This window comes from Cucurbita pepo, chromosome LG03 (genome assembly GCF_002806865.2).
Source record: "Cucurbita pepo subsp. pepo cultivar mu-cu-16 chromosome LG03, ASM280686v2, whole genome shotgun sequence".
Lineage (NCBI taxonomy): Eukaryota > Viridiplantae > Streptophyta > Magnoliopsida > Cucurbitales > Cucurbitaceae > Cucurbita > Cucurbita pepo.
The window spans coordinates 289720-307149 of NC_036640.1; the positions used below are offsets into that span (position 1 = coordinate 289720).

Consider the following 17430-nt stretch of genomic DNA (forward strand, 5'->3'; position numbering starts at 1 on the left):
AATTTAGAATAGAATGTCGAAGAAACATAGGGTATAAAACTAAATATATATCTATGAATTGATAACTACAAAATAATAATAATANAAAGTGAAAGACATGGGTGCGGTGTGGACCATATGCTTGTCTGCTCTGGAACACAACTGGATGCGATCCAACCGCTACCTTCGTAACACCCAAGTTTCAGCTTTTCACATTACTTTATATTTTATTTTATTTTATTTTAAATGCATAAATTAATAAATTTAAAAATTAAAAAAAAAAACTTTCAAATTTTATATTTTATTTAATTTGAAAGGATATATTAATAAAAAAAAAATACTTTCAAATTTTATATTTTTATTTAATTTGAAAGGATATATTAATAAATAAATAAAAACTTGAGATGTTTACTTTTGAAATTAATAGTAACAATTTAAATAAACTTTTTCTGGAAGATTTAAATATAAACACATAATTGATAATCAACTCCACAGAGATGTCAATAAGAATTTATTACTCATCGATATTATACTTTTTACAACTAAAAAGAAAGAAACAAGATGAGATAGAACATACTTTTATTTATTTTTTAAATAAAATAGCCATTAAAAGAATTTAGCTTTTTTAGAAATAAAAATAAATAAAGTTTTTTCTTTTAAAAGTTAATTATTTATATACAATCACGATACGACCAAATAAGTTTTTTTTTTTAAATTTCGGAGGCACATTTAGAATTCACCAAAAAAATTATTTTAAACGTTAAAAAGGGAACAAAATAATGTCTAATTTTGTGTTAATTGGTCGACCAAGTAAAATAAGGTATTATATTAAATACAATTTGTACTAAAAAAAGAATTGAATTGAAGAAAATGGAATTTATGATTGGAAATTGAATTATTAAAAAATGAATATTATTGGTTGGGATGAAGCAAATGCACTGTGCCTCTCATTCCCAATCTTCCATCACCCTCTTTCCTCTCCACAATTAACAAAGCTTAAAAAATGAGAAAAGGAGTGAGAGAGAGAGACGTGTCCCACTTGGTTTTCACTCCATCCTTTTATTTTTGTATTTATTATTCTTTTTTAAGATTCTTTTCGTTTTGTTTCTTATTAAATTAAATTACAAATAAAATCTATAAAATTTCATGTCCAGATAAACAGATCGGTCTTTTAACTTTAATATATCTGTCTAATATATTTTTAATTTATTTAACAAAATTAATTTAATAAATAAAAAATTCTAAACAAAAATTAAAAGTTTAATAGTCTATTACAAATTAATAGAAAACTAAATGATTATAATTTATTATTGATGTTGTTGATTTAAGTCCCAATGCCATCAATTACGTCAAACTCCCTTTGTTTCTACTTTGCTTTATTTATTTATTTATTTAAGTTTAATTTTGATTGGTCGTACAATCGAGTCAAAATTATGAAATAAAATATGTATTGTTAATTCCTAGCGTTAAAAGTGGGGGAAAGATGCTATCCGAATACAATTTCTCTTCATATTATTTAATTGTGTTTTCAATATACCTTAAGATAAACATTGGACCTAAATTAATTATTCACTAACCTCTTCAGACGAATTAATTAAACTTAATTCAGTGGGTCAATACATAGCCTAAACAATTGATAAATATATCTCCAATAAAATAAACCCTAAAAATATACCTAACTAGATATGTTTAAACTTTAAACGTGTACTAATAAAATTTAAAAATTTAAAAATTTAAAAATTTAAAATTAAAATAAGCTTCACACGAATTAATGGTTCACGAGCTAATAATTAATTTATTTAGCTTTGTTTTGATACACACAGACACGCACACAAACAGCATATACCTACTTAATAAGGTTTATTTATTTATTTATTAGAAAAGGAAAAGAAAGGAAAAACTAAATCTCAAATGATGCTACACATGATGGGCTACTTTGATCCATAAAGAAGCCCATTAATCTGTAGGAGTGGGCTGAGCCCAATGAACGAGCCCATTACTGTGGTGGACTCCAAAAGTAGCCGTCAAGGATTTTTCTTCTTTTTAGGCCTGCATTTACACGTCATCATTTCAACACTGAGTTAGTTTTAAAATATATATTTAAAATGGGATAGATTTTCAATTAATTAATTGAGTTTCAAATTTAAAATTTCTAATTATATTTATTTAGTACATAAGCTTTCAATTTTTAATTTAATAAATCTATATTATATTTATATTTATTTCTTATTTTAATTAAAAATAAATCTATTAGATATAAATTTTAGATTTTGATCAATTAAATATTATTATTTTAACTATTTCATATAAAATTTTGTTATTTTTATTACTCTAACTAAATTCCAAGGAGTATTTATTATTTTTATTATTTATAAATAATAATTAAAAAAAAAAAATCAAATGAAAATTCCAACCTTAATCCATATGCCTACGTTTGCAAGTGAGATGTGGGAGATCCATTCCCATTCACACAACTGAGAGTCAATACATGCAAAAACATTTATTAACATTTAATCATGGACTAAAATAAATGAAAATAATAATAATAATAATAATAATCCACTTCGTATGATGCAAAAGAAGAATCGATTACCATTGCCTTACAGGGCTGGATGGTTTAGTTGGACTACCAAATTCAATAGGCAATTCTTTCCAGTGCAAACTTGGTTCCCAGTCTGCCTCTTCCAAAACCTTACAAATTTCCTCTGCAACTATCTGGCTCCCTTCTGCTGTGAAATGAATGCCATCCCTGAAATAACCACAAACAACTGATTCAATCCATTCAAAAAGGATCAAAGATGATCCTCCTCTATGAACTATAACTACTAACGTGAAGCAAGAAGTGAGCCAGTCATCTCTCTTTTGAATTGCACTCCACACATCTATGCATTTCACGTCAATCTTCTTGCAAAGTTCTTTACAAGCCTCCGCGTATTTACGACATGATTCCAGTGTTCGACATTTGGCGTGTTCCTCGCTGGATCAATCAGGACATAAAATGAGGCATTGGGGTTGAAAAAGCGAGAATGTTCATAACAAAATATGCATATATCAATATGAGCACACCTCAGTTTTTCTTTAATTAGAGCATAGCTCACGGGCGGAGCTGTGAGGAAGATGACTCGGGTTTTCTCCCAGAGGCTCTGACAAATGTTTTAGACGAATAAGCAGAGAAAAAAATTGATTGATGCGAGATTAAGAGTATATTAACAGTTCACCTTGAGATGAATGGCTATCTTCTTCATGTTCTCTACATATTCAGGAAGTGGCACCAAAGTCTTCTGGGAAGAAGGGAAAGGAAGCACTGCATCATTGCCACCAAAGTAGACTATCACCAATGAAGGTTGAATGGCACTGTCCTGAGAGGCAACATATCTTTAAAACATTAGCTTCAAAATATCCACTCAATTGAACAAAACATAATATTTAGTAAAAGTTGAAACATGTTTTATTAAGAATGTTTACATAAAACACATCGACAAGAGCTTACGAGTTTACGGTTTGATTTAACATGGTATCGGAGCAGAAAGACCTACCCAAAACACAATTAATACTAACAGTCGCTAGCAGAATCTGGTGCTAATTTTTAAAGCCATGAAGGGGTTTCATGCTGTCTTCACAGAACCACACTATTCATTGGTAAACATGAACTACTACTGTTCAAGAAGACTGTCAGAAATAGCAAATTTTGGTTTCAAGACATTTTGCAAAAGGCCAATTCAATTATCTTACTGTTTTTTCAATCCTTGAACTAGAGTTTCAGCAACACAGCAATGTACCTTTGGAAAGACATGATGCAAAACCTGTAGAGCCTGCCTAGAATTCCAACCACTATAGCCGCGTAGCAAGATATCTGCCTGTGGAGTTGCAGAGAAACTTAATCAGGATACCAACAAAGGTATGAGATCTACAAATTGAGCTCTCAGAACGGATCAAAATCTCATCAAACGAAAGAAGGAAATAGTTAGAAATCCGCAAGAACTTTCCAAACCATTCAAGGGAAGCCAACGGTGAGAACATGCCAAGGAAAGTCATCACGCATGTTTTAGAATAAAAATCAATCACAGTCCATTTTGAACCTGTAATTTTTAAATAGTAGCCATTCTGGTCTATTGTTCGCAAAAATTTATCCACAACATGACCACAAGCATGCCACATTTCAAGAGATTCGTTCAGGAGGTCAACTATGCCATTTTCGATAATTAAACTTCATGCGAACAAAAAGAAACCAGCAAGAATAAACATAAAAACATGAAACGAAGCGGAAACAAGAAAGAACCAGAAATCTCCAGAGAGACTAAGAACATATACCCTGCGGGAGTACAAATCGGCAATAATAGAACCCCATCCGCCATTGCCAAAGCTCAATTGAACTATGGAAGAACCAAATAGCACAAAGAGAGGTCTCGCAGGCCCAACCATCTTCGCTAATCCAGGCCAGACTGAAGCAAACGACAACTTCAAATTAAGCATAAAGCAAAACGAACTGTAATTCTATACAGAACAGTAGGCCTGATTAAAGAGATTGCAGAGCAGAGAAATCGAACCACGTCCAATTATTGATCTGAGTCCGGAGTACGACGGTCTCTACCGCTGCACAAGAACAGTCTCTCACAATTTAATTCTCCGTCTCATGGACCTTATAAGACAAATTCCCCACCCATTTTATAGGGAAAATTACTCATCTAACCCGCCCATTATAAGAAATTTCCGGAGGGTTAAGAAAAATATGTAGTATTATCTTCTAAAAAAACAATCATCACTTTCTAAAATTTAGTAATTAACAGACAGGAATATTAACATTTATATACTAATTTATAATTTAGCCAGATTTCAAATACTTTTTTATCCTTATTCGTGATTTCAAATTTTAAACATTTACTTATAAGGTTTGAATTAAAAAAAAAAAAACATAAAATAATTTTAGATTGTAAAATTATATTAAATACCAAAAACAATAACATTTTAAAAGTTTAAGAAATAAACGAAAAGTGGGAATGCCAACCACTTGCGAAAAAGGACATCAATTCCTGAAAAACATGTTTCCTTTTAAATCGTAGGAAATTTGTGACCATATATTCCCAAAACAAAAACAAAACCAAAACCATCAACTATTCTAAAAAAGTAACGCCTATCAAATCAACCGTATTATTTATTTTATTATTTCATTAATTCAGACCAGGAAAACATAATTTAATTTGATGTCAAATTTATTTATCAATTTTTATGTTAAATTGAATATAAACTTTAAAATTTATTTATCGATTTAATTGTTCGTATATCAAATAGATAGGTTCAAATTGCAAAGTGTTAGTACTAAATTTGTATACATTATGTACTTGTAAAGTTCGTAGCTGCCGTGGTTGGAGGTTGAAGCTTCAACGTGGTCCGTTGCTAAACTTGGGAGTGATATCAGCGGCAGCGAGTGAAACGTGGTTGACATTCAAGGAATCAAGAAAAAGGAACTGCATATTGCATGGGACACAGACGACAAGTGTTTGGATGTCTGGATCTCGGGTCCAGTGCAATGGAAGTGGAAGACCAAATACTTTTACTTTGTTTATGTTCTGATTTCTTTCCTTTTAATTAATATTTTTTTTATATTAAACTTGCCTCCTCCTTATTATTATTATTATTTGGGCCGAGATAGAAGTAAAACTGGGCCAGGGAAATAGAAATATTGGGCCGAAGCCCAACAAGCTCCCGAACGTACGCCGTCATGAAAAATATCTGGCTGCAACTTGGGACCCACTGCCAGCTGTCGATTTCCAATTGGGATATTTAGGCTTTGTTAACAGGTATCTGCTTCTATTCGTTTGGTCTATTGGTGTTTCATCATTTCCGTGTCTCTGTTTAGTGGTTACTCTGGCTTTCCTGCCTATCTCCCGGGCTCGTAAGCTCTACAGAATCAGTTTCGTTCAGGATGCGGGAAGAAAAGAAGCCAGTAATTGTGTGGCGGAATATTGGACACCTTGAAGCTTCTGATCGTCCAAGCTTCAGCACTACCGACTGTCAGCCACTGTGGAATAGCAACAAGCGATTTGGCGCCAGTGGTGGTAGTGATAGTGATGGCAATGGTAGTAGCTTTACATTTGCCTGCATTACTGTTGTGGAAAAGAGAAACCGGAAGAGGTTCGCGCCGACGCCGGCTCAGCTGCTCAAGCATCCATTGTCAGTTCTAGCCTTGGTGCACAGAGAAGCAACGCTCTTCGTCGCTGCCGCCGTATCGGGGGCGGTCGCTAAGACTGCGACAGCTCCTCTAGAGAGAATCAAGCTTCTTATGCAGGTTATAGCCTCGCTGTTCGTCTCCAGCAACTTCGCTTTTTCGTCAATTGAATTGGATTCATATCGCAAAGTAGTATTTCTTTAGCTATGTTTTACGGCAACAGTCTCCATTTTATTTGTAGAATTTAAACGCGGAAATCTCTTAGATAACCTATATTGTACGGCCACTGCTATTTTAGTTTTCGGTGCTCTTGTAGGCATCTATAAGTTCATTTTAGGATGAATGCATAGAAATTCGGATCTCCTTACGTGTCTTAAGCATACACTGTATTAAGAGAGGTCTCGCTAATTCATCTAACTTGTTTTGTACTCTGAATTCGCTTGTTTGCAGACTCATGGAGCAAGAATTGCGCAAGAAGGAGCTAAGAAGTCGATTGGTTTTATCGAGGTATGATAAGAAGCACCTTAATTGGCACTTCAACATTTATTTATTTATTTATTTGCGTTGATGATTCTTGGTGCCACATCAATATTTCAAGGTGTTAGCAAATTGTTTTTGTATATTTTTAACATCTTCAATTTTCTTAGCTACTCTCCATTGAAGATAGACAGATTAGAGGCGTCATTTAATTGCTAAATCTTCATGAGCTTTAACGTATTAGTATCAACTCTAAAGGACACTGCTATCTGTGTTGATTGGTGGTTTGCATGGACGAATTGCAGGCAGTGGCAACCATAATAAAGGTGGAAGGAGTTAGAGGGCTTTGGAAAGGCAACTTTCCTCAGGTTGTTGCTTTCAGTTAATTTTTTTATTAATATTATTCTTCTAGTGTTGTCGGTGAGTTTTATGAGCTCTAGAACAATTATACCTATGGAAATTATTAATGTCCAAACATAATCTTGCTTTCCTGATGTATTGCTGATTTGTTAGTTTAACCTTCTGAAACGCAATACCTGGTTATGGTTTGCCTTCTATGTTCCAGGTTATACGCATCATACCATATAGTGCTATCCAACTCTTTGCGTATGAAAACTTTAAGGTAAAGTTTGTATTTCAAGATGAATCTTAAACAGAAATCAAATATGGTGAAACTCTGTCATATGTACCAGAATTTATAGAACTTTTTCAGGGGAGAAGATGACAAACTTTCTGTGATTGGAAGACTTGCTGCTGGTGCTTGTGCTGGCATGACATCCACCTTCGTAAGCATGACATATCTTATTCGTTAATTGTTTGTTTTATTTTTCAAGGCTGCAACTTCCATACTCTTCTTCAATTGAATATCTTCCTTGAAGATTTTCAGATTAAAAAGAAGAAGAGGAAATAAATCAGATTATGACTTTAAAATTTTGGCTTCCTGACTGGCCTCTCTTGTGTGCATTATTAATCAATCTTATCTTCATAGCTGACATATCCATTAGATGTTTTGAGGTTACGCATGGCAGTTGACCCTGGGTTTCAAACGGCATCTGAGGTTGCTCGACTTGCCCTTCTATATATATGAAAAATTCTTCATATGTAAATTATGGATAATTTTTGGTTTCTAGATAGCCTTGAGTATGCTACGAGAGGAAGGCATTACATCCTACTACAGTGGTCTTGGACCATCCCTTTTTGGCATAGCTCCTTACATTGCCGTGAACTTTTGCATTTTTGACTTGTAGGTGCTCATTGGTTCTTTCTTGTATTACATTCAATGAAAATAATTTCTTGCTCTTTAATGATATATTTTGTGTACAACAGGGTAAAAAAATCTTTTCCAGAAGAAGCTCAAAGGAGAACTCAAACATCTTTATTCACAGCCTTGCTTTCAGCATCCCTAGCCACACTCATGTGCTATCCTTTGGATACTGTGAGAAGACAGATGCAAATGAAGGGTACACCTTACAACACAGTTTTTGATGCTTTTGCAGGTAATTTAGTATTAGTTCCTTTAAGTTTGAAGTAAAATTATCGAACTCTTTTACCACCCACATCCACCATATTGTTCTCTTTGACTTTTCCTTTCGAGCCTCCCCTCAAGACTTTAAAACGCGTATGCTAGAGAAAGGTTTGCACACCCTTATGAAGGGTGTTTTATTCTCCTCCCCAACCAATGTGGGACATCACAATCCACCCCCTTCAGGGCCCAGCGTCCTTGCTTGCACTCATTCTTTTCTCCAATTAATGTGGGACTGCCATCAAATCTACCCCTTCGGGACCCAGCATCCTTACTGGCATACCACCTTATATCTATCCTCTTCAGGGAACCGCCTTCTTGCTGGCACATGGTCCGATGTCTGACTTTGATACAATTTGTGACGACCTAAATCCACCGCTAGCAGATATTGTCTTCTTTGGGCTTTCCCTTACGAGCTTCCCCTCAAGGCTTTAAAATGCGTTCGTTAGGGGAAGGTTTCCACACCTTTATGAAGGGTGTTTTGTTCTCCTCTCCAACCAACGTGGAACAACACGTCGTAATGACAATAATTATTATTAGGAGTGAAATCTGGGAATGCTTGGAGACTAAAACGCTCTGACCTACAAAATTTATGTGCTTGTTCAACGTCCAAATTTTCTTGTTGAGTTGTAGTTTAGGAATCATTGCCTCAATCTGAATTGATGTTTGATGCAGGTATATGGGCTAGTGATGGATTTATTGGATTTTACAGGGGTTTACTGCCCAACTTCCTGAAGAATTTACCTAGCAGCAGGTTTATTTCATATCCGAATAACCCAGAGAATTTCCCTTTACTTTTTTCTTATTTATTTATTTATTTATTTTATTTTTTGTTGTTGTTGAATATTTTAACTAACCTTCAAATTCTCAGCACTCTTTCTTCCATGAAATTGTTTCCACTCTTGTTCTTGGGTTACCTCCCTTCCTTTCTTTTACTGCAGCATCAAGCTTACCACATATGACTTTGTCAAGCGTCTTGTTGAGACCAGTGAAAATGAGTACCAGAGAATCATCGAGGAAAATCGTGAAAAGCATAATCAGAAGTTCAGTGATTAAATTTTCCGGAATAGCTGTTCTTAGCGTATGGTTCTTCGCCATCCTTACCCATCAAGTTTTTGTTGCGGTTCAATGGAAAGCCAGAGCTAGGTATGGTTTTTGGGTTTTGTAATTGCTAAAATAGAGATGTTGTATCATAGTTCAACCATTGCAGAGTGGGACCTTTGGAATGACAACCCTTTGGATACCAAACAAAAGCATGCACCTGCTAGAAAAGAATTCAGGTTTTTGTTAGGATACCAATTACATGGAACAAAAATATAACTGGATTGAAACATCAAAAGAGAGATTACAATATGAATAGGAGAGAGCTGTCTCTCTCCCCTAATCTATCTATTTTGGATTGTTAGGAGAAGAGTCTCACGTCCGCTAACTAAGGAGTTGATCGTGGATTTAGGAAAACCAAAAACCAGGAGGCTATTCATTGGTATGAGTCCTCTTAGGAAAACCAAAAGCAAAGCCATGAGAGTTTATGTTCAAAATGGACTATAATCGACAATATCATACTACTGCGAAGAGTTGTGGTTTCTAACCCTATCCACTTACGACAGAGTTTCCAAAGTGATGCCTAGTACCCACTCAACATTAAATCCCCTTTCTTTTTAATGACCCCACCATAATAAACTACCAAGTAATTACAATTATGCTACTAATAATGTTCCTAATATAACCCTTGCTATCCTCTAAACTTTCTAGCTCCTTATGGTAGAATAGATTTTGGACTCTAAAAGTGTCCAACAAGCTTTTGAATCTTTTATTTTATGTTTAATATGGAAACTTTCAATTATACGTATGAGATCTGATAGAGAATAGTTAACCCAGGAGTTCCACCAAATCTCTTCTAGCTGACTCTTGTTATTTCGGTATTAAACTTTGTATGCCCGATTGCTTGGTTTTTCTATGACAACTATGCACAGTGGTTGCTTTTGAAACTTGAAGAACAATAATTGTTGTGATCGTAAAATGAAAGCAAAGCTGCCGTAGATTCTGCTAGATTGGATCACTTATTTTTTTCTTTGTTGTTGAGAATCCATATTTAACGTGTGCTTGCTGTTTTACTTTTTTTTAATCCATATAAAGCAATGATTAGTGGAGGCTACTAAAGGCCGGACCCTCAATAATTTTACTTCTCATTCATTGATCTTCACAGACAAGAGAGGTCTACCATTTTGTTGGGCAGAATCCCTGAAAATGTAGGAGATTTTACTAGTGTTTACTTACCATTAAATGTAGGAGATTTTATTTTGGTTTGAAACCTTTAGGACCAAGTTTAGGATCTTCGTCCTAACTTTTCATTAGGTTATGATAAAACGGTATAATCTTTTGATTTATTTCTTGTCTTAGTTTGTATTTAGTTGATTTAACTTATTTTGATAGCTATTTGATCTTTCTTTTTAACATTAAACTTAAAATGTTTACTTGTTTTAGTCTATTTTTACAAATGTTTGTAAAATCTAATCCTAGGTTTTGAAAATTTTAAAATTTAGATTTGATTTTGATGATTATTTAGTTTTTGAAAATAGTGATTATTTTTTTCACTTTTTTTTTACATTGGTGTTCATCTTTCCTAGTGTATATTTGAATTCTTCGTTGAAATCAAAAAGCAAAAACAAGTGTTTTAAAACTTTTTTTTTTCTCTTAATTTTCAAAACTTTACATGAATTTTGAAATCATTGTTAGAAAGTACTGGCCAAACAAAGAAATTCTATTTATAGGCTTATTTTTTTTAAAAAAATCTAATTAGTTATAACAACTTTTTTTTTTAATTCTGAAAAAAAAAAACCATTTTGGTGGTTAGAACTTTCGAAATATATATTCTAATGTTCTTTTTACAATATAAGAATAACTATTTGTTGTTACGTCATCTATACTATATTAAAAATAATTAAAAAAAGTTTATGAAATTCTTTGGGTCAAACTTCAATCACCCATGTCACGCATGAAAATTTAAAATATTAGTAGATTTTACATTCACCTTATTAAATAAATATTATTTTATTTCATGAGTTAAATAATTATTTTCGTTGGTAGCATACACGAAATTCTAGGAAATTTCTACAAGATATAACAAATAAATTATGTATAATAAAGCCATTAAAATGTGGGGCCCGCTCCACATACGGATGAGAATCAGTCATGCATGCTTGCCGCGTTTCATTGAAGGCGGCGACAAATATATCAGGCCGTACACGTGTGAGGAATTGACGAAAGGCCATCAATCAATTTACACACAGCTTTTACTTTTATTATCGTCACACTGCAAGTGACGCAACTCCGCCACTGCTGCCCTAAGCAGGTGACAGGTCAGCGGAATCATGGCCCATAAGATATAACGAAGTCCAATGAGATTTGCAAGTTGAATGACTGTGACGGTACGGGGTGAGAATAGTAGGAGAGTGTGTAGGAATTTGGAGGCAAGTACGAGGGTATTTTGGTAAATTTAAGTATCTGGAATCTACCTGCTTCTTCGTGACTATTAAAGCAACTGAGGTGGTTCTGTTACGTGTTCTCTAAGCGAAAGCCTAGGCAGTCCCACTCCCCTTCTCCACGGCTGTTTCACTTCTCGAATTGGCAAATTTACTTTGGAACCCCTCTGGCGAAGAACTACACAGAAAGGGGATTTCCCAATTTCATAGGTTGGATTTCTCTCGGAGGTGTGCTGTTGAAGTCGAACGAGGCGTAAAGAAAATTTCGCTTGCAGATGGCAGAGGTAATTTTGTATTTTTGGCTGTGTTTGGGTTTCGTTTTTGTGTTCTTTTTGGTTTCTTCTGAATTGAATGGAGATTTATCGATTGATTTGAATTAGATAAGGTAGGAGTTGTCGCTGCTGATACTGGAAGTGGTGGATGGGAGTTTGAGTGTGGAAATCAAGTCAAAATGAGGAAATCTTTCAAGGATTCCCTTAAGGCACTCGAGGCTGATATTCAGTTCGCCAATACCTTGTAATCTCTCCATATTCTATTCCTTATTGTTTGATATTTTGTAATCCGTTTCTTGACAATCACTCTGGAGTCTGTCAGAACTGCTATTGCAATGTTCGCGTTTCTCACTGTCTGGAAATTATCCACTATGTTTGATCGATTTCTATGATCGAAACTGCATCGAGTTTCAATAATTCGTATCTCAAGATCCATGTTTTCTACATGCCTAGATTAGATGCCACCCGTGTTGGATTCATTGCGTTAGAATTTGAAGTTCAGGAAAGTTGTTCTGAATATACAGTTCAATCGATATGCCGTCTAAGAGAGTTGCAAGTCTTGTATTTTGCTTCTCATTATCTGTAAATTCTCTCATCCCTATGTGGATTAGAAATTAATCACTCCGATCTTATTTCTTGAATTGTTCTGCTCCCGCACATGTATGTTGTTTCCTGCTCTAAGATTAATGGAATTGTTTATTTTAGATTCATTAATAAATGTTATGCACTTGATTTTCTGAATGTTAATTTTAATGGACATTTTCTTCCTTTTGCGTGGGTTATGTTGTATGTCTTAACTGTAGCATTGTCCTGCTAGTAGTTTTGTAAGTTATCTCGACTTCTCAGGATTGTGTGACTGCTAGTAGTTTGCAACTTTTCTTTCAAATTTTGAGATTTTGTTACTTTCAGTGCACAATAGTTCCATCTGAGGTTCATTTAATTCGTAAGAATTGAAAAAAAGAACACTCAATTCTGAACAGGGCTTCTGATTATCCCAAGGAATACGGTGGAGCATGCCTTCAAATGAGATTATCATACAGTCCGGCTGCACAGTTCTTTCTCTTCTTCGTGCAATGGACTGATTGCCACCTTGCTGGCGCATTGGGTCTGCTCAGAATTCTGATATACAAGGTACGGCAACCTGCATGACAAAAATTTTACGCTCATACCTCCTACATTGTCCGAGTTTGGTGATTGAAGTTGGTTCAAATTGGTCACCCAAGATAAAAATCTTCAGAAGTAGCTTATCTTGTCAAGCTTGTGAATGTGCTAAATTTGTTTCAGGCATATGAAGATGGGAAGACTACCATGTCTATTCAGGAAAGAAAGGCTAGTCTCAAGGAGTTCTATGGTAAGTGGCTAAGAAGATAAAAGCTGCCCTTTCTTCAAATTGAGGTGAATTAAAATTTGTTGTCTTGCGAATCCTATTTTTTAGTTTTGCAAATGCAGGGGTGATATTTCCTTCTCTGGTGCTACTTCAAAGAGGAACTAATGACATAGAAGATAGACAACATAGAGAAGCTTATGCGGCCAAATACAAAAGAAAAGATCAGTTGGACAAAGGAAAGATCTCTGAAATAGACTTGGAAAGAGAGGAAGAATGTGGTATTTGCATGGAGCTAAACAGCAAGGTTGTGTTGCCTACGTGCTGTCATTCAATGTGCATGAAGTGTTACAGGAGTTGGTAAGCTTTCTGCTGTTTCTTATGTGCTATCAGCTACTAATTATTTGGAGCTGATTGTTATGTTACCTTTGTTTCAGGCGCGCTCGGTCTCAATCATGCCCCTTCTGCCGTGACAGTCTCAGGAGAGTCAACTCGGGAGATCTTTGGATCTGTACGAGTAGCAGCGAAATCGTGGACTTGCCCTTCATCTCTAGTGAAAATTTGAAGAGGCTGTTCATGTTCATTGATAAGTTGCCTCTTATTGTCCCAGATCCAAAACTCATCTCTTATTATCTCAATCACTATTAGACATTCCAGGCTTGGACGACCGGAAGTAATTTGTATATATAAAAAAAAACCCATTACATATGTTGTTGTGCATAATTCTTATCAATTCTATAATTTGATAGACTTGAAGCCTTTTGTGGTAGCTTCCAATTTTATACATTTTATTTTTTTATTTTATTTTATTTTTAAATATAAGATTTAAGTAGACAATTGTAAGTGGGCCTGGTTTTATTTCCATTGGACCGGTATGGACAACCGTTCAGGCCCATATCCGATTATGGCGGGGTTTTTTATTTTTATTTTCCAGGAGAATTGGCGGCAATTCGAAGTTTAATCGACGGGATGTGTTCACTTTCATTTCTCACTCCCAATACGAGTGATGGATTTGAATCTTTTCACAAGACGATCTCCAACTTCAGGAGTATGGGAAATATACAGGATCAAAGTCTTCGATATGATCGCTGCTCATTTTCCGCGACATTTTCATCGCGAAATCGCAGCTCTAGGTTACGTCGGCTACAACACAAGTCGGAGTTATCGGTTTGTTGCCTAATCCCTATCAAATAAAATGGATTGGTTCTCAATGCCTTATTTTCTACTTTATGGTGAACTAATCTATCTATGTCTAGTGTTTGAGCAAAGTTTTGGAGCTTAGGCGAGAATGTGTGGATTATTTCTGTATTTTGTGTGTTTGCTCACAGTGTTTCGCTCTATTGTTCGTTCCTTGAATTGAATCCTTTAGATTTCAATTAGTATCTGGACTTCGTATTTCCTTGCGATGATTTTCTATGATCTCCAACATTGATACTTCTCCAAGTCAATTCACGAGTTCTATATAGAAGTGCCACAGTTCATTTACTGATGCCACTGAAGTTCCGGATTTAGGAATCAAATCTATGGCTAAATATGGAAGCGAGTTACTAGTTCCTTCTTGTTTCAGGGAAAATGTTAGTCAGGTCTTCATTGAGATTTCTCTACTCTTCTGTTTTACATTTCCTTGTTTTCAATTTCGGGTTGAACAGGGTTGGGAAGGAGTCCCACGTTGGCTTTTATAAGTAAGGAGTATATCTCCATTGTTATTAGCCTTTTGGAGAAACTCAAAGCAAAGTCATGAGAGCTTAGACTTAAAGTGGACAATATCCTACCATTGTGAAGGGTCGTAATTTCTAACATGGTATCAGAGTAATGCCCTTAATTTAGCCATGTCAATAAAATCCTCAAATGTCAAACAAAGAAGTTGTGAGCCTCGAAGGTGTAGTCAGAAGTGACTCAAGTGTCGAACAAATGGTGTACTTTGTTCGAGGACTCCGGAGAAGAGAAGGAGTCGAACCTCAATTAAGGGGAGGTTGTTTGATGAATGCATAGGCCTCATGAAAGGCTTTATAGTGTACTTTGTTCTAGGAGAGGATTGTTGAGGATGGTTGGAAGGGAGTCCCACATTCACTAATCTAGAGAATGATCATGAGTTTGTAAGTAAGGAATACATCTCCATTGGTACGAGATCTTTTGGGAAAACCTAAGGCAAAACAATGAGAACTTATGCTCAAAGTGGACAATATCATATCATTGTGGAGGGGTCGTAATCTCCAACCGAAGCTTCATAGGTCTGATTAATACTACACCATTTGCTGGTCCTTACTTTTCCGTCCATGCTAGAATATTCTCTGATAAATAGTAATCCTGTCACCAAATTTTGAATAGTGTGGCGTTGGAAATTGTTGCCGTTGGCGTCGTTTTCATATAATTTCATCAACTGCATGCTAGTAAGAAAAGTGAGCCCTCTGTTACCGATAGGTCTCTTCTTCTGTAACCAAGTAGGCAGTAAAATATAGTGGAGATTTGATCACCAAGGACCATCACGTAATGTGTGTGCTTCTCCCCATCTTTCTGCAATTACTCATATTTTGATGAATGGCCTCACCCAGAAACGAGGATGTGATGTTGGCGTTAAAAGTTCTTATTAGGATGAGTACAGTTGCAACTTCATGTGACCGACTTGTTTTGGTAGATTGAGTTCAAAATGATTGCTTACTTCTGTTTTTGAAATTATTTTAAGAATTTTGATCGTACAACCATGTGTGATATATTGACAAAATTATTACTTGTGATCGCTAACCACATTACATGATTTTATGAGAGAAATATATTTAATTGTTATTACAGATTATATATAAAGATAATTATAAATAATATAACAAAAATGTATGTAAAAGTTGTCTCGGAATCATGTTAGGTTAAATAACATTTTCAGTTTTTAGATTTTCATAAAACAATTTAGTCAATAAACTTAGTTTGTGATTTGGTTCTTATATTTCAATATTATGACAATTCATTTTTTAAGTTCAATATGTAATAATTTAGTCTCTCTACCTCAAAATTTTTAAGAATTTAGTTTGTATGGTAATATATATCTGTAAGATTAATCATTTTATTTATTTATTACTTTTTTTTTTTTTTACATATGCTAATCAATAATGTGATTAAGGATTAAGTGTGTTAATAACCTACAAACATTAAGTTATTACGCAATAAAAAAATGACACTTGATTAAATTATTACAAATTTGAAAATACATGCATAAATTGTTATAGGAAGTTCAAAAATTAGATTTTAACGAACTAAACTTTAAGATTAAATTATTACCTAAAACTATTCTTTTCCCGCGCAGATTTCTTGCATCTGTTATTTGAGAAGTCGCAGGAAACCGCGGCCCATTAATTTGCAAAACAGGTGATGTTATGTAAATTTATCTTTGGTTTTATGTATTATTATTATTATTATTTTAAATGAAGTGCTGATGGGGTAAGTTTGAATTTAGGATTTCTTGTTCAAGGTTTGAAGNTAAAAATAAATAAATAAAGTTAAGTAACGACTTTCGTGTATTTTATTGTTTCATTCGTTCATTTGTTTATTGGTTGGTAATAACTTTTGACCATGTTGAAGGGTTCTTTTTTCTTTGTCAATAATGTTAGCGTAATGTGATCATTGTCCAACCTCTTTCTTATTGCTATTTAGTTTGTCTTTTTGGCCATTTGTTTATTTCTGTTTTTTACTCGATCTTTTTATGAGTCAATAAAGAAAAAGATAAATAAATAAAGGTAAAATTTGTGGACATATGAAATGAAATACAGTAAGAGAACACTTTTATTTTAATACTCAACTAAGAAGTTAGAACAAAAATAATTGTGTATTTTAAGTAAGAAGTTATATTTTGATGGGTTGAAAAAGAATTTGGGCAATGAATTAGCACGCATACATGTGATTCTTCTTCTATCGGATTAGTAAGCCAAAACAAACCACCCCAATGAATCTTTTGTATCGAACGAAAGCCTCATTTCCCCTAGCGGAAGCCTTATTCCGTGGAGTCGGCTCTTCCATAAAAGCAGAGTTTACAATATGCATATGTATAGTAGTTTACTAAGAGAAAAAAGGAGCTCGCCAAGTAGAGGTAAGTCAACTACTTAACTAGTCCGGAACAATGCCCCTATGCTATGTTCCTGTATACTTATAGATTCTATAATAAATAATTTTCTATGTAACACGAAGTGTGGCATATTATTATTGTGAAATGTCAACCTTTG

At 34.4% G+C, this 17430-nt stretch overlaps 3 protein-coding genes across 6 annotated transcripts; 2 read left to right on the forward strand and 1 right to left on the reverse strand.

Annotated features, from left to right (window-relative positions):
• Positions 1-1747: 1747 nt before the first annotated feature.
• LOC111790676 (GDSL esterase/lipase At2g38180-like) lies at positions 1748-4612 on the reverse strand. Of its 2 annotated transcripts, XM_023671679.1 has the most exons (9): positions 4527-4612; positions 4291-4421; positions 3759-3836; positions 3198-3338; positions 3046-3122; positions 2810-2956; positions 2573-2728; positions 2394-2453; positions 1748-2028 (listed from the first exon to the last, which is right to left on the reverse strand). In XM_023671679.1, the coding sequence occupies exons 2-8, from the start codon at positions 4399-4401 to the stop codon at positions 2408-2410; spliced, it is 756 nt and encodes a 251-aa protein (XP_023527447.1). In that variant the 5' UTR covers positions 4402-4421; positions 4527-4612; the 3' UTR covers positions 1748-2028; positions 2394-2407. The 2 variants fall into 2 exon arrangements, with proteins under 2 accessions (XP_023527447.1, XP_023527448.1); XM_023671680.1 differs by lacking the exon at positions 2394-2453.
• A 1199-nt stretch (positions 4613-5811) lies between these two features.
• Positions 5812-9434, forward strand: LOC111790673 (probable envelope ADP,ATP carrier protein, chloroplastic). The gene is made up of 10 exons (XM_023671673.1): positions 5812-6265; positions 6596-6652; positions 6928-6990; positions 7188-7244; positions 7324-7407; positions 7611-7679; positions 7753-7865; positions 7949-8118; positions 8820-8898; positions 9086-9434. Exons 1-10 carry the CDS (start codon positions 5903-5905, stop codon positions 9198-9200), a joined length of 1170 nt encoding a protein of 389 aa, XP_023527441.1. The 5' UTR covers positions 5812-5902; the 3' UTR covers positions 9201-9434.
• Positions 9435-11684: 2250 nt separating this feature from the next.
• LOC111790675 (E3 ubiquitin-protein ligase RNF8-like) lies at positions 11685-13991 on the forward strand. 3 transcript variants are annotated; one of them, XM_023671677.1, is made up of 6 exons: positions 11685-11910; positions 12007-12142; positions 12879-13029; positions 13183-13249; positions 13348-13582; positions 13660-13991. In XM_023671677.1, exons 2-6 carry the CDS (start codon positions 12078-12080, stop codon positions 13868-13870), a joined length of 729 nt encoding a protein of 242 aa, XP_023527445.1. In that variant the 5' UTR covers positions 11685-11910; positions 12007-12077; the 3' UTR covers positions 13871-13991. The 3 variants fall into 3 exon arrangements, with proteins under 3 accessions (XP_023527445.1, XP_023527444.1, XP_023527446.1); XM_023671676.1 differs by having other exon boundaries at positions 11697-11910; positions 12012-12142; XM_023671678.1 differs by lacking the exons at positions 11685-11910; positions 12007-12142 and adding an exon at positions 12149-12767.
• Positions 13992-17430: the final 3439 nt, after the last annotated feature.

Bases quoted from the DNA above. Each gene is read 5' to 3' on its own strand.
- LOC111790676 (XM_023671679.1), bottom strand. From the start codon at position 4,401: ATGGTTGGGCCTGCGAGACCTCTCTTTGTGCTATTTGGTTCTTCCATA. The intron at 3,837-4,290 runs GTATATGTTCTT...GCAACTCCACAG, and splicing joins CCGATTTGTACTCCCGCAGG to GCAGATATCTTGCTACGCGG. The intron at 2,729-2,809 runs GTTAGTAGTTAT...TGGTTATTTCAG, and splicing joins TGGCTCACTTCTTGCTTCAC to GGATGGCATTCATTTCACAG.
- LOC111790673 (XM_023671673.1), top strand. From the start codon at position 5,903: ATGCGGGAAGAAAAGAAGCCAGTAATTGTGTGGCGGAATATTGGACAC. The intron at 6,991-7,187 runs GTTGTTGCTTTC...TCTATGTTCCAG, and splicing joins GGAAAGGCAACTTTCCTCAG to GTTATACGCATCATACCATA. The intron at 7,245-7,323 runs GTAAAGTTTGTA...CAGAATTTATAG, and splicing joins TTGCGTATGAAAACTTTAAG to AACTTTTTCAGGGGAGAAGA.
- LOC111790675 (XM_023671676.1), top strand. The intron at 13,250-13,347 runs GTAAGTGGCTAA...TTGCAAATGCAG, and splicing joins TAGTCTCAAGGAGTTCTATG to GGGTGATATTTCCTTCTCTG. The intron at 13,583-13,659 runs GTAAGCTTTCTG...CCTTTGTTTCAG, and splicing joins ATGAAGTGTTACAGGAGTTG to GCGCGCTCGGTCTCAATCAT.